Source organism: Gnatocerus cornutus, chromosome 2, assembly GCF_029298725.1.
Source record: "Gnatocerus cornutus isolate USDA-ARS CGAHR chromosome 2, icGnaCorn1.1, whole genome shotgun sequence".
Classification (NCBI taxonomy): Eukaryota; Metazoa; Arthropoda; class Insecta; order Coleoptera; family Tenebrionidae; genus Gnatocerus; species Gnatocerus cornutus.
Window position 1 is genome coordinate 2,153,341 of NC_142234.1, and position 25,217 is coordinate 2,178,557.

At 36.4% G+C, this 25,217-nt stretch overlaps 1 protein-coding gene and 3 pseudogenes across 2 annotated transcripts; 1 reads left to right on the forward strand and 3 right to left on the reverse strand.

Moving 5' to 3' along the window:
* Positions 1 to 3,202: 3,202 nt before the first annotated feature.
* LOC148178124 (mite allergen Der p 3-like) lies at positions 3,203 to 3,857 on the reverse strand. The gene is made up of 5 exons (XM_088031475.1): positions 3,853 to 3,857; positions 3,640 to 3,734; positions 3,451 to 3,591; positions 3,378 to 3,380; positions 3,203 to 3,330 (listed from the first exon to the last, which is right to left on the reverse strand). Exons 1-5 carry the CDS (start codon positions 3,855 to 3,857, stop codon positions 3,203 to 3,205), a joined length of 372 nt encoding a protein of 123 aa, XP_087887601.1.
* A 375-nt stretch (positions 3,858 to 4,232) lies between these two features.
* On the forward strand, positions 4,233 to 7,007 carry LOC148178125 (endoplasmic reticulum chaperone BiP-like; annotated as a pseudogene).
* Positions 7,008 to 7,532: 525 nt separating this feature from the next.
* On the reverse strand, positions 7,533 to 12,458 carry LOC148178126 (protein mini spindles-like; annotated as a pseudogene). The gene is made up of 20 exons (XR_015769706.1): positions 12,320 to 12,458; positions 12,107 to 12,242; positions 11,713 to 12,063; positions 11,265 to 11,663; positions 11,015 to 11,217; positions 10,909 to 10,962; positions 10,783 to 10,877; positions 10,590 to 10,739; positions 10,102 to 10,349; positions 9,816 to 10,054; positions 9,602 to 9,770; positions 9,411 to 9,555; positions 9,172 to 9,365; positions 9,088 to 9,126; positions 8,993 to 9,039; positions 8,835 to 8,957; positions 8,651 to 8,781; positions 8,394 to 8,575; positions 7,795 to 8,347; positions 7,533 to 7,748 (listed from the first exon to the last, which is right to left on the reverse strand). The product of XR_015769706.1 is annotated as a protein mini spindles-like (transcript).
* Positions 12,459 to 23,267: 10,809 nt separating this feature from the next.
* On the reverse strand, positions 23,268 to 24,578 carry LOC148178127 (chorion peroxidase-like; annotated as a pseudogene).
* Between the last annotated feature and the right edge of the window lie 639 nt (positions 24,579 to 25,217).

A 25,217-nucleotide genomic window follows, 5' to 3' on the forward strand; every position in this document is an offset into this window, starting at 1 on the left:
CTTTATCCGATAACTCTGACCGCTATTTACATTTTCACTTTCGGAACTATTTTTTAATAAAATTGTTGGCTCAAATTTAGGTGCTGACAAAAATTACAAAAACACAATTTATTCCCAAACACCAAATTTCGTCAAAAATTGCTAACGCGCAAGTTTGATAAAAGCAACTGACCAACTTTAATCGACAAAACTCTAGAAATTTAAAAAAGTACATTGATTTCCAAGTCGAGCACAGTCAAAAACGCAAGTATCCAAAGATTGAAAGAATTTAAATATTTTTTCAAGATATTTATTTATAGGTTTTCCGAAATACATTTTTTACTGCTTTTGGATGATTCGAAGTTTTGGGTTTTACAGTCTTTTTTTGAAATGAAAATTATGGTGTTAGATTCGACATTTTTGAAAGCAAATTGTCTTATAGGTAACGTATAAAATCCACCGGTAGCAGGTAATGATTAGCTTATTAGAGACGAGGATTTTTATGTAAAATTCGTACAATTAAAGACACAAGTGGATACAGGTTTTTTAAAAAATAGTTTTTTGCATAATAACATTAAACGCCAATTTTGCTTTTCCTGAGTGGTTCTGGCTTAAAAAATATTAACCAATATACAGTATGTCCCCGAATTGAGTATTATATTTACGATCGCTGGTTTGACTCCATCCTAAGATTTTCACGGTTGTGTCAGGTGAGACATCACCAATTAGCCAAGTAGCACCCTTAATATAATCTGAAAGCTGAAATTAACCCAATGCCGGACTTAACAAAAATTTACCGGTATGTGTCACATTCAGTCTTAATTTTATAAGTCCGATGTCAGCGTGGAGAGTCTCTGGATCAAAATCTGGATGAACGAAATACTCGGAAGTGGCCACAGTCACTCTCTTAGGATCGGCGGTTGAAAGAGTTGAAGATCCCAATTGAATGGTGAACAGGGGTACCACTGAAATGTCACACTGCTTGATACGAAAAATAGTGTGTTTTTTATACCAGAGCTCATTATTATCGGTCCACTCATTCAAAAGTTAAGTTGGCAGCAGTTCCCAGCGATTTTTATCAGCAACAATTGGTAGCAAAAGCGTTTGACTTTGACGCAACTGTCTTTTCTGTTATTTTGCAACAAATTTTTGGTTAATATACTCAACTTTGACAACGTACTCCTCATTTATTTTGAATACCGCATTTCAAGGTCATAATTTGTGACAGTTGTGGAGAGCTTTACGACAAATTTAAGAGGATTTATGTATTGAAGACAATCACGAACAGGTCTTTGGGTGTTCCAGTACTCATTTATGTTCAATTCAATGGATAAATCTTCTCAAATTTGCCGTAGAGCTCCACAATTTTCACAAATTATGACCTTGAAATGCGGTATTCAAAATAAATGAGGAGTATTAACATTAAAAATTGCTAGATATGATTTTCTCCTAATTTTCTCCCTAAAGAATTGAAAACCTGATTTGCACCCACAAATTTTCAAAAATTTACACAGGACTCTTTGGGAATCCAAGCCAGAAATCGGCGAGAATCAGCGAGAAATCGCATCGAAAGAAGCGGATTTGTCTAAGAATTTTGACGATTTTGTGCATATTTCTGTTGTTTTCTTGCAATTCAGCCAGAATTTTGGTGATTTCGTGCATATTTCAGCTGCTTTTTTCGAATTCAGCCGTTGAATCTTGATAAAAATTGGTGGTTTTGTAGATTTCGAACTCTTCTTTGCGAATTCAAGCCAGCAAACGGCGAAAATCAGCGAGAAATCGTCGTTTAGCATCGAAATAAACGAATTTCTCTCTTTCCACGATTTCGTGGAAATTTCTGCTGTTTTTTTGCAATTCAGTCGTTGAATCTTGATAAAAATTAGTGGTTTTGTAGATTTCGAGCATTTCTTTGCAAATCCAAGCCAGAAAACGGCGAGAATTAGCGAGAAATCGTCGTTTAGCATCGAAATAAGCGGATTTCTCTAAGAATTTTGATGATTTTGGGCATGTTTCTGCTGTTTTCTTGCAATTCAGCCGATGAATCTTGATAAAGATTGGTGGTTTTGTAGATTTAGAGATCTTCTTTGCGAATTCAAGTCAGAAAACAGCTAAAATCACGAAAAATCGTCGTTTAGCATCGAAATAAGCGGATTTTTCTAAAAAATTTGATGATTTCGTGCAGAATTCTGCTGTTTCCTTGCAATTCAGCCGTTGAATCTTGGTAAAAAGTGATGATTTTGTAGATTTCGTGCTCTTCTTTGCGAATTCAAGCCAGAAAACAACAAAAATCGGCGAGAAATCGTCGTTTTGCATCGAAATATGCGGTTTTGTGTAAGAATTTTGATGATTTCGTGCAGAATTCTGCTGTTTTCTTGCAATTCAGCCGTTGAATCTTAATAAAAAGTGATGATTTTGTAGATTTCGTGCTCTTCTTTGCGAATTCAAGCCAGAAAACAACGAAAATCGGCCAGAAATCGTCGTTTTGCATCGAAATATGCGGTTTTGTGTTAGAATTTTGATGATTTCGTGCAGAATTCTGCTGTTTTCTTGCAATTCAGTCGTTGAATTTTAATAAAAAGTGATGATTTTGTAGATTTCGTGCTCTTCTTTGCGAATTCAAGCCAGAAAACAACGAAAATCGGCGAGAAATCGTCGTTTTGCATCGAAATATGCGGTTTTCTCTAAGAATTTTGATGATTTCGTGCAGAATTCTGCTGTTTTCTTGCAATTCAGCCGTTGAATCTTGATAAAAATTTGTGATTTTGAAGATTTCGACCTTTTCTTTGCGAATCCAAACTAGAAAACGGCGAGAATCAGCGAGAAATCGTCGTTTAGCCTTCAAATAAGCGGATTTCTCTAAGAATTTTGAAGAGTTTGTGCAGATTTCAGCTGCTTTCTTGCAATTCAGCCGTTGAATCTTGATAAAAATTGGTGATTTTGAAGATTTCGAGCTTTTCTTTGCGAATCCAAGCCAGAAAACGGCAAGAATCAGCGAGAAATCGTCGTTTAGCAAAGAAATAAGTAAATTTCTCTAAGAATTTTGATGATTTCGTGCCTATTTCAGCTGCTTTCTTGCAAGTCGGCCGTTGAATCTTGATAAAAATTGGTGGTTTTGTAGATTTCGAGCTCTTTTTTGCAAATCCCGAGTGGACTGATAACAATGATTGCACTTTATGTACTAATTTTGACATTGATTTCGGTGATTGAAATCGCATTTCAATCACTATATGTCATTTTTTTCTTGCAGAGAATTTACCGATTTATAAGCAGCAATTTTAGACACCAGCAGGATTTGAAAGAAATAATTGAGATGCTTGTAATAAATACAAGTTAATTTTGATTGACAGATGGCTCCACAACCAAAAGTTAAAATTTATTAGTGTAAATGCGATTCAAACCACCTGAACTAATGTTAAAATGACTGATTTCAATGTCATGAGAAGAAAATAATGAGTAAATACCCGTAGATACAGCTTGCTGAGGTGATCACAAATTGACTGTCAGTAAAAGCACCTCCACAAAAGTGTCTTCCGCCCTCTGTTTGAACAGTAATGGCGGCGGCGTATGGAAATTCACCGGCTGCAGCATTTTGGCCACCAATAATGCGGGAACCTAGGAAAGAACATCAATATTTTAAAATTGAGGTTTGATAGGATTTACCTGGTTTAGCGATTACTCCAACGAGCAGTAATGCCAAAATGTGGTATAAAGGAGTTTCCTCCGATTTTAAAAAGCGACAACTAAATAAGAAGTGACTTTGTGGGATAAATATATATTTGAAAATGATGATCGATCATCGTTTTATCTAACTATTTTTAGAGCGAAATCATGTGTGTTACGCACAGGAAGTAAGTTAAGCGTAATTTTTATTGCTTCATCTTGCTATTTTTTACATTTAGCTTATTATCTTCGAAATATGTACTACACCGTAGAAACCTACTTAAAAATGTCAAAAAGTTGATAAATGTACATCGTGACCACGACATCGTGACCAGGAAGTTGTACAAGATTAGAATGTTTTTACATAAAATTTTGACAGTTTTAAAAAAAAAATTGAATGACCATATGCAAGAACGTTACGTTAATTTGGGCCTAAAAAAATTGACTGCCCCGCTACTTTGGAAAATTTTAGGTAGATTAAGATAATAGAAGAAAAAATACTTGCATTTCTCTCATTCAAGGTAAAAAAAAACAGAATGATTAAAATTTTGTAAGTATACAGTTATCTATTATTAGCATATTGAAGACAAGCAATGTCACCAAATTTCACTGTCTTACTATCAAAACTTCTAAAAAAAAATTTTGAAACTTTCGGTTCATCTGAAACTCAAAAAATTTACAAATTTGCAATTTTAAATTTTTTTAGTTTTTAAAATTTGATAATTTGGCTTACAATAAGTTAGCAGGTGACTTAGTAAAAGAAAATCTTTGTTTTAACATAACAATAATTTAGAGTTACTGACTACATTCATATTCATATTAGAAAATTTTGGAAATCCCAAGTTTATCCTAAAAAGAAATTTTCTCAACAATTTTTCCCTTGCTCTTAAATTTTAAAATTTGATGCAATAAATGAATTAATAAAGAAAAAAGTGAAACCAAATATTTCAAATTTGCCCAAAATTTTGCCTCTTTTGTTCTAAAACTTTGTTAATAGCATAGTTAGTCCCAAAAACAGCTTTTTTTTCACAAAATTTTGTAATTTTAATAACCTTCAAACTATTATTACATTTTTTGATCCCGAAATTTCTTTAAAATAGCGAATATAGCGACATCTATCAAAAGTCAATTGTTTGAAAATTAAGACAAAAAGGAGAAGGAAGAAGTGGGCACAGTCATAGAAATCGATTTAGGAACGACTTATTCATGGTAAGAGATTTTTACTATTTTTCCTTTGCAGAACTAGACTTCTAAATGGTAACCAGATGGTGGCAACTCCTAGTTTTTTGGAGTTAGCTTGAATCCCATTAGAATGTGAACGGTTATGAGATTCTAGAAGAATCCGAATCCGTTTTAACAGTGCTTCTGTTCATTCATTACGCTCCAAAGGGCGTTGCTAATTAGTAATTACCTGATAAACAATTGCCAGCTATTTAACCGGTCATCACAAGCGCTTATCTACGTGATTACACAATCAAAAAAAAACTATAATTAAATAGATTTTTGCCTCCTTGTTGGTGGATTTTTTTTTATATAAATTTGCTTATTTCAGTGTGGGTGTCTACAAAAACGGCCGCGTGGAAATCATCGTCAACGACCAAGGAAATCGTATCACCCCCTCGTACGTAGCTTTCACATCAGACGGTGAGCGTCTCATCGGCGACGCCGCTAAGAATCAGTTGACCACCAATCCTGAGAACACCGTCTTCAACGCTAAGCGTCTTATTGGTAGAGATTGGGGTGATGTAACAGTCCAAAACGACATCAAATTCTTCCCGTTCAAAATCATCGAGAAGAATTCGAAACCCCATATCTCTGTCGACACTGCCCAAGGAGAAAAAGTCTTCGCACCTGAAGAAATCTCCGCCATGGTCTTGGGAAAAATGAAAGAAACCGCTGAAGCTTATTTGGGAAAGAGAGTCACTCACGCTGTTCTAACAGCACCTGCATACTTCAATGATGCTCAACGTCAGGCTACCAAGGATGCTGGTACCATCGCTGGGCTTAACGTAATGAGGATTATTAACGAACCCACAGCTGCCGCTATTGCGTATGGTTTGGATAAGAAAGACGGCGAGAAGAATGTTTTAGTCTTTGATTTGGGTGGTGGTACCTTTGATGTTTCCTTGTTAACCATCGATAACGGAGTCTTTGAAGTCGTTGCTACCAACGGTGATACTCATCTTGGAAGTGAAGATTTCGATCAAAGAGTCATGGACCATTTCATCAAATTATACAAGAAGAAGAAGGGCAAAGACGTCCGCAAAGATAACAGAGCTGTCCAAAAACTCCGTCGTGAAGTTGAAATAGCCAAGAGAGCGCTATCTTCAGGTCGTCAAGTCAGAATCGAAATCGAATCCTTCTTCGAAGGTGATGACTTCTCTGAAACCCTCACCAGAGCGAAGTTCGAAGAATTGAACATGGACCTCTTCAGATCCACCATGAAACCAGTTCAAAAAGTACTCGAAGATGCGGATATGAACAAAAAAGATGTCGATGGTCGGTGGTTCAACTCGTATTCCCAAAGTCCAACAGTTGGTTAAAGAATTCTTCAATGGCAAAGAACCATCTCGTGGTATCAACCCTGATGAAGCTGTTGCTTATGGTGCTGCCGTCCAAGCTGGTGTGCTCTCCGGTGAACAAGATACCGACGCCATCGTTCTTTTGGATGTCAATCCATTGACCATGGGTATCGAAACTGTTGGAGGAGTCATGACCAAACTTATCCCAAGAAACCCAGTCTTTCCCACGAAGAAATCTCAAGTTTTCTCCACGGCTTCCGACAACCAACACACTGTTACCATCCAAGTGTACGAAGGAGAGCGTCCTTTGACTAAAGACAACCATTTATTGGGAAAATTCGACCTTACTGGCATTCCTCCAGCACCAAGAGGTGTCCCTCAGATCGAAGTCACATTCGAAATCGACGCTAATGGTATTTTGCAAGTAAAGGAACCGGAAACAGGGAAAAGATCGTCATCACCAACGACCAGAACAGATTAACTCGAAGATATCGACAGGATGATCCGACACGCTGAGAAGTTTGCCGACGACGATAAGAAATTGAAGGAAAGAGTTGAAGCAAGAAACGAACTTGAAAGTTACGCGTATTCTCTCAACTCGGCGATAAAGATAAATTAGGCTCCAAAGTCTCTGGTGATGAAAAAACGAAAATGGAAGAAGCCATTGATGAAAAAATCAAGTGGTTGGAAGATAACCAAGACACTGATGCTGAAGAGTACAAGAAACAGAAGAAAGAACTTGAGGACGTAGTACAACCAATTATTGCCAAGGTGTACCAAGGATCCGGTGGACCACCACCACCACCAACAAGCGAGGATGATGATGATCTTAAAAATGAGCTGTGAGGTGCAAGACTGAATTAATTACCTTACTAGTCCAAACTGAGTGGATGAGTGTGGATGTGTCGAATGTTTGATAAACATTAGGATTTTATTTTTAACAAATTTCCCAGTAACATGTTCAACATGGGTTTTGTATTAAGTAGTAAATCTTTTATATTGCAGTTTTATGTGTGTAATGGTAATTTATTTATTTTTTTCAAACCTCAAATATGGGTGTACGACTGGCTTAAAGGAAATTAGTGGTGTACATTTTTGATTGTACACTTGTATTTGATTCGTTGTTATCTTAAATTTTTCAATAAAGTAATTGAAAAAATCTGTTGTTTTTTTAACGAAATTATGTCATATCAATTCTCCAGTAGTTATTTTTACCTGGGAGTTTTGAGAAAAACACCAAAACAACTGTAAATGTCTAAATTTATTAAAAAGTGGAACGTTACAGGTAAAAAAAATAATAATACAAAATAAATTACACTACATATAAGAGAGACAAAGATGTTCCAGTTGGATTAAACCATTTGTAATGTAATGTATTTCTAATAACTAACTAGTTAAATATCCAACCTTAACATTCAACGTCAACATTTAAAAAATACCTCTTTCAGTTTTATTCATTATCTCGATTCAGATTCTTTTTCAACATTTTCAGTCGCTTTTCCCAGTATTCAGGTCCCTTCTTCTCTTCCACAACAACTTCTGATGATGATGATGTTATTAGTTCTGCAGCCTTTTGTTCAACTTTTTCTGAAATATGTGGTTTAGACAGAGTTATAATTTTATCAAAGATTACCCATGGTCGACTTCGTGCTGGCTCTAGAGTCCTCAATCTCTTGCAATCCATTCCTGATGTAATCCTGGAAAACCTTCAAGGACTTCTTCAAGAAAACATCGATATCCGCTTCAGGATGTTGGTGCATGAAGTCGTATAGCAAAGTCAAACTTTCTTTGGTCTCGTCTTTATTTCCGATCTTCTGGAAAATCTCAGTCAAACTGGTCTGTGTTGTGGCCCTTAGAAATGATGCTTTTCGTTGCTGTGGTGGCTGCGCCGGGGGTTTGGAATTTTTCCGAAATGCAACATGATGCAACCACCCCTAATTTTCACACAGGAATGTAGGACAGTTTTAATGATGCGGAGGACGGTATCTACGGGTTTATTTTTCCACCAAGTAGAAGGAAATTCTTTGAGGAAATTGTGAACTTCGAGCAGTACTGAATCGTAGTCAATCTCTTCGCCCCAGTTGGGCATTAATTTTATGACTCGCCACAGACATTGCATTACAAGTTCAGTGTAACGAGCCCAACTATCTCTTTGTATACATTCATGGATTAAATTGACCAAGGCGCTGAAAATGACTATTAGGCGAAGACAGGTACCAACAATTTTCTTACCAGATGATCCCGGTGTGATCGGATTTTTCGATGACTTTTACACAATGCAAATTGATGACCCGCACATAAACATCGCCGTTAGTACATCTTTCAAATTTCTTGTCCACCAAGACATGTATCAGTTGATCAACAACGTTCTTTAAATTGTCAATGGACACCTGCTGACCGCCCCGCAAGTAAAACTAAAAAAAAAAGTTCGAAAATTTACTCTAGTGGTTTGAAATTGTCTTACCGAGTCCATAGTTGCTTCTATTCACTTTAGCAACTCGACTGTCGAGGAGGGGGTCTTGGTTCCGCAGCTGTTTCAACTGTGTGATTATGGCACTGAATAAGTCGTTTTCGTAATTGGTTATTCCTGCATTATTGGAAGGTTGTAAATATCCAATAACTAGTTGTAGGCCCTTCATAGCCTATTGATAATATTAACCACATTGCATGTACTGATTTGAATATGTATTGATTGCTCTTGCTGGATCCACAGATTTGGGGCTCTGTTGTCATTGCGATAGTTTCGAAAATGACAACTTATGATCCAGAGGCTTCGGTGGTGACAACGGTAATATTCTGTAACAAAAAAACCCACAATTTTGTATCACAACTGTAATATTCTCTTACTTTGCTTTTACATTCGCCTCGGACGAATTCACTGGAACGTGATCAATGTGAATTTTGTCTAACCGCTGGATCAACTCGCGATCCAAAGCGAAAGCACCGAACCATTTTCGGGGGCATTCTAAAACCGACTTTACAATCTGATGGTAGTTTCCACAAAACTTACATCACAGGAGGTAAATTGTCATCTTCATCATCGTCGTTCTTTTCCGTTTCAATATCAGCGACTTCATCTTCCGGCTGAGCGATCTCTTGCTCCTTTGGTGCAAACTGCGGTACGGACACTTCCGGTTTTAGAATAGTCGTGCGCTTTGAATGTTTAATGCGACTTTCTAGGAGCGACAAGTCTTTCCCAAGAATCTAAAATCGAAAACTTACACAACGTTGCAGGTGGAGGAAACTTACATTTCCTATAATCTTGTAAACTTTGTCTCCCATGATATTGTATGCTTCGACTAGACAGTTCAACGCGGCGTTTCTGACAGATTTGTCACTTGTTTTGCCATGTCTTTCAAAACAGGGGCAGGCGAAGAACCACAGACTGAAATTCCTAGAGAAGCACGTAAACTAACGAGTTTATAACAAAACTGTCTTACCATGATCTTGAAGAATTGATCCCATCACTTCTAGACACTCTGCTCTTTGTCGGGCATTTTTCGACTTGACTCCTTCCATGGTGTACGTGAAAACGCGTCCTACAGGATACACGCAACATATTTGTTTATCCAGAGAGCGCACGGCGTTGCAGAATTTCGCATCACCGATCTAGAAAAAAAAGTGAGCTCAAAATTTTACAAACTGGGACTCTACCTTTCCGACCAAATATGGAAGAAATGAAGCAGCTTCACTTTCTAACAACTGGTAATTACATTCGGTTAGCATGGTAAAAACCACTATGAAGATATTCCAATCCTTTGAAAACCACCGACGGATTTGTATCAAAGAACCGCAAAGTTAACCATTTTAAAATCAAGTCGAGATTTGAAATTAGAGCTTGGCTGTTGTTACTTAAGTCTTCAGAGAGAGCTTCTAACGCTCTTATGTGGTACCTAACAACACGAATAATAAATCTCGGTACAAAAAAATCGATTCTTACCCAAAATCGGTGTGAAACATATTGGAAATTAAGTTTTTGTTGACATTTGCCGCGACCATTTGTTCGCGCAAAAGATCAACAAATTCTTCTCTGGGAGTGGTAAAATTCCATTTTAAAACTTTGAGTTTCGATTCATCGATTGTTCTTTGATGCTTCATGTTGTTAACAACGAGCAGAGGAGACGTATCGATGTCTTCTTCTTTTATTTTGCTTGTCTTGGCTGCTGTTTTGGCGGTAGCAGCGGTTCCCTAAATGTAAAAAGAAATTGTCAGACTTAATCGAAAATTTATTAATTTAAATTATAATCATGCAAGCAATTTTCTGTTTTTAAATTTTATTACATGTCCAAGGGTTTCCAAAAAATCAATTCTTAAACAAGCTCTGGAAAGACTCCAATTTTTTACCAACACGTCGAAAAGCACTAAACACGATCTTATAAAAATATAATCAGTCCGAGAAAAGTTCGTATTAGTTATAAAAAGACTTACTTTAGGTTTGACGGTGTTCTTGGTGTTTGCCACCGGCTTTGTTCCTCTAACGACCTTCTCTTCCTTTTTTGCAACTTTTTTGGTTGGTTGTATCGGCAGTTTAGCCCTTTCATTATCCAATCGTTTTTTAACTTCGGATTGCGACATGGGCTGCAAAAAAGTGTTAGATAATTCAACGGGAATCGTCTCTCACCTTTAGTTGAGTTGAGTAGATGTCGGTTCTTGGAATCAAGTCTTGAATGGCAATGACCCCATTGCCATTCAAGACTTGACTCCAAGAACCGACATCTACTGGCAATGGGGTCACTGTCGCCTGTACCTTCGTCTTCGTCCAAATTGTCAACGCTGCTTGCGCTGGCACATTTAGCCAGACCTAAAACACGATTTTTGTTTTATTTAAAATTGTTTCAAACAAAATGCCGAACCTTTGGTGGGTGCTGGGGGTTTCACTCCTTGGTACTGCTCAAACTCTGCATACAGCTGATCCCTCAATCTTGCTCTCTCTGACTCAAAGAACGTATACAACGATTTCTGGATGTAGAGAAACAGAACTCCGCAAAAGATGATCGCAGCTTGCCTAATTGCAGGATTACTAGAAGCCAGGGCCTTCTTTCCGCTATCAAGATCACTGAAAACAAACATTACCCCCTCGCAAAAGACTTCTTCAGAACTTACTTGAAACCAAAGTCCATGATGGCGGTGGCCATCCAACTAAAACATTCAACGATCACTTTTGGATTTTTCTGCTTCAACGCAACATCTAAAGCAGTTGGTGAAACGAACGACAACGTTGTGGCTTCAGTTATCGCCGTCATAGTCTCGTGTACTAAATTCCCATTCTTCGGATCCCCGAATTTTTCAATAATGTCGTTGAGACAAATACCTGCTGTGGTGGTGGAAAAAAAGGCTTTTTCAGCGAGGTGTTTAACAATTTCCAATTTCAGTTGTAATACTTGGAAATTTGTGTCTTTTAAACCAGGTTTGCGACTCAGCGATTTGACGACAGCCTGAGCGGGCATTTCACTTCCGCTCATTTCTTTAATTGCAGCAAGAAGTTGCTCCATTGCTGCCAATCTACACACGTTCAGTTGTGAATTATGGGAATAGAGATAAATAATCTTACCGCGTCTTATAGTTGCCGTCCGCCATCTCTGCAATAACACTGTTGCTAACGATGTTCCCGATGATCTCATCGACTTCTTCATCACCCAGTTCTCTTTCCGCCGCTTTTTTCGACGGTGCCTTTCCTTTGGAGCGAACAACCGCAGCTGCGTTATTACTTGCGACTTTCTTCTTCGGCGCTGCTGTCTTAGCTGTAGCACTGGGTGCCGATTTTGGTGCAGTGGTCGTCATTTTGGACTTTGCTGGTGGTTTCGCTGGAGCTGAATTGGGCCGTTCTTTCTTAGGAGCCACGATCTTACCCGCGTCAAGTTGGCCCCCCATTAGCTTATAAATTAATTTAAACAGTTCCATTCTATTGTGCTTTCGCTCAAATTTATTGTGCCTTTTCGGTTTACGAAATATTTGAAAAATTCTTGAGGGGGGCCAACTTGACGACCAGCCCCCCACAAAAATCTTCAAAATGACCAAATGACGAGTGTTTTAGACGCAGAACGCATTGTGCTTCATTCGACATCTCAAAGGCCCTTCTGACTTCGAAGATATTTAAAAAAAACACGCGTCGGGGGCCAACTTGACGTCCAGCCCCCCACAAAAATCTTCAACATTACCAAATAACCAGTGAATTAGAAGCAGAATGCATTGTGCTTCAAGGATATTTACAAAAACACGTGTCGGGGGCCAACTTGACGTTGAATTAGACGCTGAATGCATTGTGGGTTGCGTTGTGCACCCATTGTGTCTAGACATCTTGATTTTAATTTTGAATTGAGAGTCGAAATGTTTGCGAACATAAAATGGATTTTATTATTTTGTTTATTTTGACATGTGTTCTTACATGGGCGGAACCAATCCAGAAAGCTTTTTCTAGAAGTAGAGGAAAAGGCCATTCCAATTTCCTAGACAACGAGAGTGTTGAATGTTCATCTGACCAATGAATGATAGTATGCGTCCATAGTTACCAATTTTCAAATTCTGTTCAGCTTCGGAATTGGCTACTCTTTTTTAGTTTATTTTATCTAACCACTCTTGAGCCCATAGAGTAATATTAAATCTTATCATATCTTCACAACAAGAAGATGAGTCACTTTGGATGAGGATGAGATGCAGATTCACACGAATGACTATCCGAAGAATCATCGTGTTTGTTTGGTTTTAATCTGTCTCTAAAATTATATTGATTTAACTTAATTAACATGTACAGACATTTTGGGGACTTATTTTCAGTTTGTAAGAAGGTAGTGTGCCATATTGGATGGCTCGTTTCAACAGGATTTCCATTCTTATTGACAATTTGTTCTTTACGCTTTTTTAAAATTTTGAAGAGAAAATCTATGTTCTTTGGCTTTGGAGGCATATTTTTATAATCTACCTAAAACCTAATCCAGATAAGACGAAAAAAAAGTAGCCAATTCCGAAGCTGAACAGAATCTGAAAATCGGCAACTATAGACACATACTATCATCCATTGGTCAGATGAACATTCAACACTCTCGTTATCTAGGAAATTTTAATGGCCTTTTCCTCCACTTCTGGAATAAGCTTTCGGGATTGGTTTCGTCCATGTAAGAACACATGCCAAAATAAACAAAATAATAAAATCCTTTTTATGTTCGCAAATATTTCGACTCTCAGACTCTCAGTTCAAAATTAAAATCAAGATGTCGATGCAGAATGGGTGCACAACGCAACCCACAATGCATTCAGCGTCTAATTCGACGTCAAGTTGGCCCCCGACACGTGTTTTTGTAAGTATCCATGAGATGTGGAATGAAGCACAATGCATTCTGCGTCTAAATCACTGGTCATTTTGTAATTTTGAAGATTTTTGTGGAGGACTCGACGTCAAGTTGGCCCCCGACGCGTGTTTTTTTAAATATCTCCGAAGTCAGAAAGGCCTTTGAGATGTCGAATGAAGCACAATAAAGCACAATGCGTTCTGCGTCTAAAACACTCGTCATTTGGTCATTTTGAAGATTTTTGTGGGGGGCTGGACGTCAAGTTGGCCCCCCTCAAGAATTTTTCAAATATTTCGTAAACCGAAAAGGCACAATAAATTTGAGCGAAAGCACAATAAAGCACAATAAAAGCACAATAGAATGGCACTGTTTGAATTAATTTATAATGGGGGGCCAACTTGACGTAGACCTAAAAAGAACATACTAACATTAACGCGAGAGGCTGTTTGTTATGTTGTGTCTTTTGTGACGAAGAAAATCTAGAAAGGAGAATTGGGTTCGGACAAGTACAGAGCAGCTAAGAAAACAAGGGACATACATAAAATACATAAACATATAAATTTTCAGTTTCAGTTTCAATAAAATGGAAGAGAAAGTCGTGGACTTTAGGAAAAATGTACTCGTTTTTGCTCACGAATGACACAGAGCGATTCAAAAAGACATTCCCAGTTAATTTGATGTATTTCACAATTTCTCTAAAATCCTATTCTATTTTTAATTCTTCGAACTCAACAGTATAAATTCCTTGAACTGAATCGAATAAAATTCAAGTTCCCAAAACTATCGGGTTTCCACGAATCTAAACTGCTTCTACACGTGGCCATAGAGTAAACACATATAGAGGAATCGTCCAATGTTAAATTTTGTAACAAAACGAACCCACTAACATCCAGGGGGCGACACTAAATCCGCCTAGCGAACAATGTTAACAACTAAATTGAAATGATGACCAAAAGCTCAGTACGACTTACGTTGACGTCATTTCAACGTCTACAATGTTGGCTGTTTGTTTATAGAATTAAATTCACGTAACCAAAACAAAACCGCAACTCGAGCACATCGATACAGTTGGATCAAGCAGCTTAATCTTAAATTTTTTAATTAGGTTCTTCCATCTTCAGCTATGCCGTAAATTTTTTAGTTTGTTCCGTTGTTTTGAACAATAAAAGTTTTCGAAATGTTCTCGAGTTACAGTTTAAAATTTTATTTTTATTAAACATTTGGATTATAATTTAAAATTTGATATAATTGAGGGTTTTGAAGATTTGGGTAATTTGGGAAGAGCAAATAAATTAGGAAATCACGCGTTGGCTTGAAGTTCGAGGCTTGTACGATATCTGGAAAATACCTGTAGCATATTTTGTTTCAGCCGGCACAGTATCTGAAAATAATTTAGAGAAACTGGTCAAAGAATGTTTGTCACACCTATATAACGTAGGACTAGATGTCAAACTTATTGTTTGTGACCAAGGAAGTAATAATAGATCGCTTTATACCAAGCTAAATGTAACAAAAGATAAACCTTATTTTCTTTTTAATGAACATAAAATTTTAGCAATTTTTGACGTTCCTCACTTAATAAAAATTATCCGAAATGTTTTGTTGAAACGTGATATCATTTGTGATTCTAAATGCGTATCTTGGAAAGATGTAGTTGAAACATATAACATTAATAAGAGGAGTATTTTGTCCGATTCAATAACAAAAATTACGCCCAAACATATTTCTCCTAACAATTTTCAAAAAATGAGTGTGTCACTGGCAGCGCAGATATTTAGTAGACGATTTTCATCGGCAATGAATACTTGTATTGCGACAAAAGAGTTAAAGTCAAAATCAGGTGAAGCAACAGCTGATTTTTTATTAAAAATTAACGATATTTTTGACAATTTGAATTCTAAATTTAAATTTGACAGAAACCCAAATAAACGTGCTTTTTCTGATGAAAATCCACAAGTTGAAAATAATTTGGAAAGTGCGGTAAAATGGATTAAAACGTGGACTGTAGAGAAAAACAGACCATATTGTTTCGATGGTTTAATTCAATCAATAAAAGGGATACTAACTTTATGGCGTGATAATAACGAGACATATTCATATCTGCTTACAAGTCGTCTCAATCAAGACCCGTTGGAAAATTTGTTTTCCCAAATTAGGCAAAAGAGAGGATTCGATCCAAATCCTTCAACAAAACATTTTCGGCTTGCACTACAAACTATAATTTCAGCGTCTTTAAATAAATCTACTGAAAGCTCTAACTGTGAAAACGATGAAGATGTTTACATGTTCAAATCAGATAATTTTGACAGTAAAACAATTGAAAGTGATTTTGAAGAATATTCTCAGGAGTCGGAAATAAATATTTCCACACATTTTTCATCTTCATCGTCTTCCGAATCTCATAATAAAGATGAAACTATCAATATTCCAAATTTAGAAACCTGCTCAGTTAATTATTTAGCTGGTTTTGTAATACAGCGGTCTATAGAAAAATTTAAATGCAATAATTGCAGAACTAAATTAACACTGGCTAATGAACAAGAGATTGATACTAATGAATTGCTTATACTTAATAGAGACTACAGTGACAGTTCGATCAAATATCTCACTAGGCCCCGGATCGAGACTTAAAAAAATGTTAAAAATCTATCACCAAGTTACAAGCAGAGAACCTCATTTATCAAATATTAAAGGATTTTTAAAAAATAAAATAAATTGTGACAATTCCATCAGACAATGGTTGACAGGTTTAGACAGTTGCTTAGAACATAGGACATTTTTAGTGAATAAGCTTTTAAATACCAAGTTGTTCAGTATTTCAAAATCGTCTAGTGAAACAGATGCAAAACAAGTCCAACGTAAAATTAAGAATGTTACTCATAAATAACATTTTGTAAATTCATTCATAATTAAGTGTTTATATATTTTTTAAGATATAGATAATTAGGTTTGTTTAGTTCGTACACGAAATAAATTATTATAAACGTAAAAGCAAAAATGTTTTACCATCGATCAAAAAATATGGTTTGTGTAATTTAGTTTAGTTGTTACTTTATGTTGTAATGATCTGTAACCCAACTCCGCCAAAATTCAAATGAACCGCCAAACTCGAGAAGCGCGAACTTTAAAATAAATAAAATGGCCAAAAATCGTGATCGTCTGAAACGGCTAGGACCTACGTTGTGTTGTGAAGGCGGATGTTCGTTGGATACAAAGCAGTGCGTCGTCTTTTGGGAAGAGCGTACCAACACAAAGAAATAAAAATACACCAGACCAAATGAGGTTTAACTTGTTTTATTCAGACTTTAGAAGTTTGAATGGTTTTGATTTAAATTTTACAGCTAATTGTTCAAGAATGGGGAGAATGCACATTTTTGAATTTTGATGAAAATCGATAGTTTTCATGTCGTATAATATGATGTTGCTAATAGAAAAATTGCAAAAAAATTGTTTATAATTTTTTAAGCGTTTTTAAAAGTCCGATTCGAGCGAGATTGGAAAACATACCTATCAGCGAGGCTAGCTTTGTGACGTCACATCTCAGCTTCGCTCTTAGCAGAGCCGTGCGTTTGTATTACTCTAATTCGATTGCCGTCTTTATAATTGAAAATGGGGTCAAAACAGAGGTGTTTTGTGCCAGAATGTAAAAGTGCTAGTATTAATGCACCCGAAAAAATATTTATAACAGTTCCTTAAGACAATAAGAAGAAAAAAAATGCTTTTCGGCCGCGAGATGTTCGATGTCTGATGTTTCTATAAAGTGTAATATTTTAAATTTATTGAAATTAATTATGTTATTACCCATGATACATGCAGGTATTACATTTTTTGATTGACTTTATCTCTAGTCCACATGCTACATACACTGACTTTATTTATTAAAGTGCTTTATACAAACTTAAAAACAATGAATTTTTTGCTTAAACTGGAGACTTTTGTTATATCCGAAACAACTGCCAATTGTACCTTTTCTCAAAGACTTGAAGTGTTGGGGGTTTTAATAAAAAAATCCTTTGGTCTAACGAAAAAACTATTCGAAGAAATTTACCAATTTAGTTGCGACTTTTATTCTATAGAGTAGTCTATCTAGTATGTCCCCGGATTGAATTTGCAAAAGGAAAAAAAACTTTATTTTTAATTTTACGCATAAATCACGGAATAAATAGATTTTGCTTAAATTAAAACTTATCAGAATGTGTTTCTAAAATCGTAAAAACCAAAAACTAACAAAGAACTTTTTTATTTTTAATTATGCAACAAATGCCAAAAGAATAAAATTTATTCCCTAATTTAAACCAATATTTGATTAACCCACACCTCTTTCAACACATAGTTCAATAATTCTAACTCGTAATTTGACTGTTTCGAATTTTATCGGATGCAACTGCATTTATTATCCGAGTTTTAAATACTTACCCATTATTGAGTAAATTTTCGTTAAATCTTTAATGCACTATTTGATATTTTGAATTCACAGCCTACTATTAAGTACTTACGATTAGAAAATTCAATAAATAAAAATATGAAAAAATTGATTTTAAGAGTACAAACTAATAATTTTGAAATTTTAATTGCAGATTTATCTGTTTTGAATTAAGCAAAAATGTTATTCCATTGTCATTTTTTTGTAAAATGGAAAATAACTTTTTTTTTCTCTCTTGTGAACTCAACCCGGGAACATACTGTATAGTGGATTGTATAGAAATTAAAAATTAAAAAAACAACAAAAGCTTTGGATCAGTTATTGTTATTAATTTGGTCTGATTATAAAAAATCCAATACAGTAAACCACCTATTTAATTTCTACCAAATTATTGAATTATAAATTTTAATACGGAGAGCGTATTCTTCATAATAATTATTTCCGAATATAGAAAATAATAGATGGTTATTATATCGTAGGTACATAAATAAAATTCAATCAAATCAGAATAGATCAAAATGTACAAACCATATTTTTTCTACAAAGATGTTAAGAGAGAGAAAGAAATAATAAATCTGATTGTGTATTCGTAGAAATTATCGTTAAATGCGGTAAATGCGATCGCCGACCGAGAATGATGCAAAGCAAAAATGTGAATAAAAGTGTGAAAGTAGACCGGTTGAATAAGAAACATCAACATAATAATTATAATTGTATTTCTCTTGGATAATAAAAACCCAACCATTCATTGTAAACTGACATATCAAGTTAAAGAAAGATGTAGTTACCGCGACACTTTCACCGCAAAGTTAGGATTTCTTGATAAAAAATCCCATATCATTTGCACATCTACGTGTCTCAAATTTTGTGTGTCGGCTTTTTGAAATCCCGTTTCCATTGTGTATAAATTCTTTTTGCAAAAACAATCATAAATTGCAACGCTGGTGTTAAACAAATGTTCTGCATACGGAATTCCATCAGTAGGCGGAGCGCGTAGCTGAGATGTGACGTCAAACCAATGAAAAAGTGTTTCAGCTCCCGCCTGAATATTTAAATTTCTTTAGCCAATTTTGGCAAAACCGTTATGTATTTTTCAAAAATTTTTGCACCACTGCGTTATTTGAACAATATTCTACAAAATTTGGTACAAAAACATATAGGTTACATTTTTTGCATTCTCCCTATTACAAGTATTTGAACAGACGAACTGATCATGTTACAAAATACTTAATAATTTTTAATGTCAAAGGAAAGTCACTTTACAAAGAAACATTTCGGTACAAAAAATGCAATAAACAAATTAACGGAAAGTGAATTACATCAAAAGAACTACAAAAATCTCCCATTCGCTCTGTTGTGAGTGTGATCAAACTACAAAAGTTATTTAAAACAAAATAACAATGAAAAACAACACACATTTTACCAAGTAGATATATACAAACAATTTATCAATAAACATCAATAATAGATAATTATTTTCAAAGGCGACACACAGAAACAGGACGAGATTATGTTTTCGGAAGACCCGAAGACAATCTTTCCTATTCCGCAAGCATAGTACAGGCGGTGTCTTATCGAGAGTACTAACAAATTATGGCCAGATTAAGAGTAACCAACATCTCACCCGCGGAAGACCCGCTAGTTAGGTGAACCCTGACTACCCCGCGAGTCCCACGTAACAAGCTTCCAGCACTGGAGGGTTTTCGAAAGTCAAAAATCAAAGTTTAATTTTGAATTGTTCACACTCTAAAAAGAACATACTAACATTAACGCGGGAGGCTGTTTGTTATGTTGAGTCTTTTGTGACGAAGAAAATCTAGAAAGGAGAATTGGGTTCGGACAAGTACAGAGCAGCTAAGAAAACAAGGGACATACATAAAATACATAAACATATAAATTTTCAGTTTCAGTTTCAATAAAATACAATGGAAGAGAAAGTCGTGGACTTTAGGAAAAATGTACTCGTTTTTGCTCACGAATGACACAGAGCGATTCAAAAAGGCATTACCAGTTAATTTGATGTATTTCACAATTTCTTTAAAATCCTATTCCATTTTTAATTCTTCGAACTCAACAGTATCATAAATTCCTTGAACAGAATCGAATAAAATTCAAGTTCCCAAAAGTATCGGGTTTCCACGAATCTAAACTGCTTCTGCACGTGTCTTATCGGACGGTGGGCGAACACTGATTAAATCCAGACGCTTACGTCAGCGGAAAAACGCGTTACTTTAGAATTGTACAGAAAATAACTACTTTACATGAATCCGGAGTGACTTCCTTATTAAGACAACAAATTACAAAAATTATTACATACCAAATGGTGACAACACACAAGTGCTTCTTCAAGAAGCCCTAAAAGAGTCACTACACTCCCGTCAAAGTCAATGGGTTTAAACAAAAAGAAAATTATTTACAAGATTTTGATAAACTACAAATTAGCAAAACACAAAATGAAAAATTAAACCAAATAGGAATTAAAATGAACACTTGGAAAAATTTGGCGAAACGCACTCGATAACACAGCACCTTGGTAGTTCCGAAGTCGTACCAAGAATGACTCGCCTCCGGCGTCTCCCGCCTCCTTCCTGTGGCGGCGGTGAACTCCCAAGTTCTTAACGCAAAAAATTCCTGCTGTCGTTGTGGCGCGAAAAGTTTGAAATTTGAATTTGAAGTGGGACACTACAATGTATACGGAATAATATAATTCAATGTAGTATTGAAAGTGTATGTATTCCAAAAAGTTGAAATAAAATATGTTATATTATGTGATTTGATTTTAGTTCCCTTTATAAGTAGAGACAAAGATTTTTGTAGTGCTTTTCAGCTTATCAAATAATTTTGTTTAAAAAAATAAACGAAAACAATCCTGCAATAAAACCGATACCAGGAATTGAATCGTCAGCATATTATTCGATAAACGCTTTTCCGAATAATCTATCTTTGTTTAGTACCGTCCTTTTTTGGGTTTGCTACCGAACTATTACAGATAACTGTAACGGTACTATTTTTTAAGCTACCCACTGGCAGGTTGATGCACTTCCTTAGGCACAAAATTGTCAAGTTTGCAAAAGTTGGCTGGTTACAAATCTCCCATAAGCATGATTCCTCTACATGTGTTTACTCTATGACGTGGCTTATCGGACGGTGGGTGGGCGAACACTGGTTGAATCCAGACGCTTACGTCACCAGAAAAACGCGTTACTTTAGAATTGTACAGAAAATAGCTACTTTACATGAATCCGGAGTGACTTCCTTATTAAAACAAATGACAAAAATTATTACATACCAAAAGGTGACAACACACAAGCGCTTCTACAAGGGGCCCTAAAAGAGTCACTACACTTCCGTCAAAATTAATGGGTTTAAAAAAAGAAAACGTTTAAAATGTTTTGACAAACTACAAACTAACAAAACACAAAAATGAAAAATTAATACAAAATAGGAATAAAAATTAACACTTGGAAAAATTTGGCGAAACGCACTCGATAGCTCAGTACCTTGGTAGTCCCGAAGTCGTACCCAGAATGAAAAGCCTCCGGCGTCTCCCGCCTCCTCCGCTGTGGCGGCGGTGAACTCCCAAGTCCACCAACTTCCCAACGCAAAAATTCCTGCTGTCCGTTGTGGCGCGAAAAGTTTGAAATTTAAATTTGAAGTGGGACACTACAACCAATTTGACGAAGCACATGGAAACAGGCGTATTATTTTACATCAGGTAAGAAAGTTTAATCTTTGGAACTGATAAAGCGCTAATGTTTACAATTATTTTTGTGTAAACTTTATGTTGGATTATTGATGTAGGTATTTGTTGCACATATTATATTGTACATATATGGGCCCACCTTAAAAAAAGTTGCCCCAAAGTGGGCCCACCCGAGTTAAATGTTCTAGCTACGCCACTGCACTGTACTAACTATACATTCAATTTCCCCCTAATTTTCTCCCTTAGGAATTGAAGGCCTGCTTTACACCCAAAAATTTTCGAAAATTTACACAGGAGAGTCGACTGAGCAGAATGGGCTGCACTTTATATCCGGTGAGAGATTGGGAGATTTTGACAGTTGGCATATAGGTTGGCAGCAAATTATGCAACAAAATACACTTAAAAACACTAAATTCCTACGCAAACTGAGTTGACAGGGTTGACAATAACTGGGCCTATTTGGTTATTTTAAATTTCGCGCGTAAATTTAGTAACTTTTCGCTCATTCAATCTCTGACTGTACAAACTATAGCTATCTATTTTTTTTCTTAATATAAGAAAACTCAAAGTAAGAAATTTTGTTTTTAAAGAGTTGGCAGAACTAATTAGTTTGGCTGTTACCTGTCAACTTCTTGGTCAATTTTACCATTTACGATTCGTGTTTAATAAATTGCTGCGTGTTCTTTGCGGCAAACAATATATGCACCTAAATATAATAGATCTGAATACAGGTTGTGAGTGAGGTTAGGTTAAAATTCAGTGACAGTGAAACTCAATAAATGTCAAATTTTAAATTGAATTTGAAAATCAATTGGCAAGTCGTGGTTACAAAACCATTACCAATCGTGTAACACGAGAACTCTTCGAATTGGCAAATTTAAATTTTTTATTAAAAAAAAGGGTGCAAATTCGAAAAAATAGTACAAAGGACTTGTTTTATGTTATGTTTTTTATGTCCCACCGTATAAACCCGAAACTTGTGCACCAAATTGGCCATTATAAAACACGTTCTTTAATATACTATTTTCTGCCTAGGCAGCAAAAGTGTTTGCATGTCAACGAGCGCTTTTCATTACTTGTAACAAAATTGCCAACTTTATTGTCTAAAAACGACTAAAAAATAGTGACTTTTTGTGACGTTTGGAGAAAATAGTTATTTGTTTCACTAGGCTAGAAAATTCAATTTCCGAGCATTTCCAAAATATTTTCTAGCCGTGTCAAACACGAAATTTTGTGGGCCGACAATTATTAATAGTAATTTATTTTGACTTTTGGTTTAAATTTGAAACGTTATTCCTTCATTTAGGGAAATTTCATCATCTGGAAAATAGGTTGGTAGCATCCCATTCAAATCAAACGATTGCAGATTAATTTAAATTCAAATGTTTTTCAACAAATTTCTGTAGTGTCTTTGCTTAATTCATCTACCATTGTTATTTTCGAAGGTCATTGGCCTCCAAATCGACACACAGATTGACACAAGTGACATTTATGCAGCGATGCCAACTTGCAAAATAAAACCAACTGTTCAAAATGTCACGTTTGACTGCCTAGATATTCAAAAGGTGATTTTCTTGTCAACAGGCACTTTTCATTACTTATAACAAAATTGCCAACTTTACTGTCCAAAAACGACTAAAAAATAGTGACTTTTTGTGACGTTTGAAGAAAAAGGTAAGCATTTTTTTTACTACTCACTTTAGTAAACTCCCCACAGTAGAATGACCAAACCGAAACGCCGCAGAAGCAAATTCGTTGGTAGCTGACGGCTCCACTGAACCATCATAATCGTACGAATACTCCGTTCCTTGCGACAACGCCAAACCGAACTCCTCCATGGCCGAATTTCCTATCAAAATCGGTAAAAACTCTTTATACGTTACAACCTGCAGCTCAGCAGTCACGATGTGTCGAGCTTCTAGAAAAATCTGTTCATCGCTCCAATGAGGGTTCAGTTTCGCAAGTTCGGCGGCGACGCGATTGTGTTCTCTTAGAAAAACAGTGTGAAGGACCACTAAAGAGATCATCTGGTTCGTCCTGCTGTCACCTGAAAAAATCATGGTATTTCTGCTCGAGTTTTGTTGAAATTGTACCTGACATGTAGCAAGCGGCATTTTGAGCCTTGCTGAGACATTGATCGGGGTCTTCTGATAGTGGCAGCATGGATCTGCCAAAGTCGCTGAAGACGCGTAATTTTCCTTTGTCGACTGCGGAGTTTGCCGGTTTGTTCGGGCGTTGAGCCGTAGATCGATGAGCCGTCGATGAAATGAGTTATTTTGTTCATCTAAAATACTGAATCAAGACGAATTTTGTTGGTACGATCGTTTCGTACCTGTTGGGCGTAACCTAAGGTACAGTCTTGCCTGGGTGCTAAAACAGAGCGAACAAAGTTGATGCACTTCTGGTTAAAATGACTGTAGAAGGGATCGTCTTGAGGGATTTCTATAGCCATGCAGGCGTAATGACGTTCGTCGTGACTGTACATTGTTCTTCCATCCGAACAACAGCACGAAATTGCGCTTCCGTTTCCTGGAAAATTGAATGAGAAAAAATTCCAGTGTTGGGTTGAGTACCAAAAGAAGTTTCAATGGATTGGGTGATGTCATGGGAGAGGAACTGTCCAAACTGCATGACCATCAAGGTGTAATCATAGTTAAAAACGTCTTTATCGTCAATGAGCGTTGTGCTGATCAACCTGGGGCTAACAAGGGGGACCAAAATGAAGAGAAAATCACCCCTAATTCCCACCCACCGTCTTTGTAACTCGGCGAGAGATGTCGGGAGTACGGCGTCATCCCACTCCCCCACCCTGGATGCAATTGATTATTACACGCCCCATCGATCCTCCGATACCTTAGAGGAACCCCTGGACACACGGGCACTGGAGCGCAAGCCGTCCCCAGTGGAGTGGCTTTCAAGTCTTGGTCCAACATCCCCAGCTCAATGTCACTCCTATCCAACCCCTGACGATTTTTGAAATCTCTCGTCGCCAACGCAATCTCCATGGCTCTAGAAGCGAGATCCATCACATCGAAAAGATCGCTCTTAGTGAGCAACTTGAAATTTTTAAAATGATCGTAACTCGGCGATCCGGGAAAAACGAAATAACCATCGGCCAACAAAACAGATTCCTTCATTTTAAACTGTTTGATCTGTTGAGCACTTTGTTTAGCGATGCGTTCATGCGAAGAGAGTGATGGCGACCATGGAGGTGTTTGTCATCAGGAGCTGAAACAGAAGGATATTATTGTGTTGGAAATTTTTAGCAACAAACGCCTTCGCGTCCGTTGGTTGTCAAGCATTTCTTTTTTTCGGTGTTACGCACGTGGGCCGGACACTGCACGAATTGGACGCAATGCAGACAGAGTTGGTCGGTTTCTGCATTTTTTGTTAAATGAGTGGAGTTGAAGAAGTGACGCTGTTCATGACAAAATGCCTCGAGGAGAAAGCAAAGAGTTATCAGTATTTTTTGTACGCTCATTTCGCACGCTAAAATTGTACTAATTGGTGGAAGTGAAGCACTTTTAAAATCGTTTGTTCTGTAACTACAGGTGTCTCTAAATACACTGTGTTTTGCCTATTTAATCAGTTCTCTTGCTAGCAGTTGTGAAATGCAGCTACTGTATGTGTATAAAGTGCAAAGT

What these genes read in the sequence shown, in the direction of transcription:
- LOC148178124 (XM_088031475.1), bottom strand. An exon ending in TGGAGTAATCGCTAAACCAG is followed by an intron (nt 3,592 to 3,639) that starts GTAAATCCTATC and finishes GTTCTTTCCTAG; the next exon opens with GTTCCCGCATTATTGGTGGC.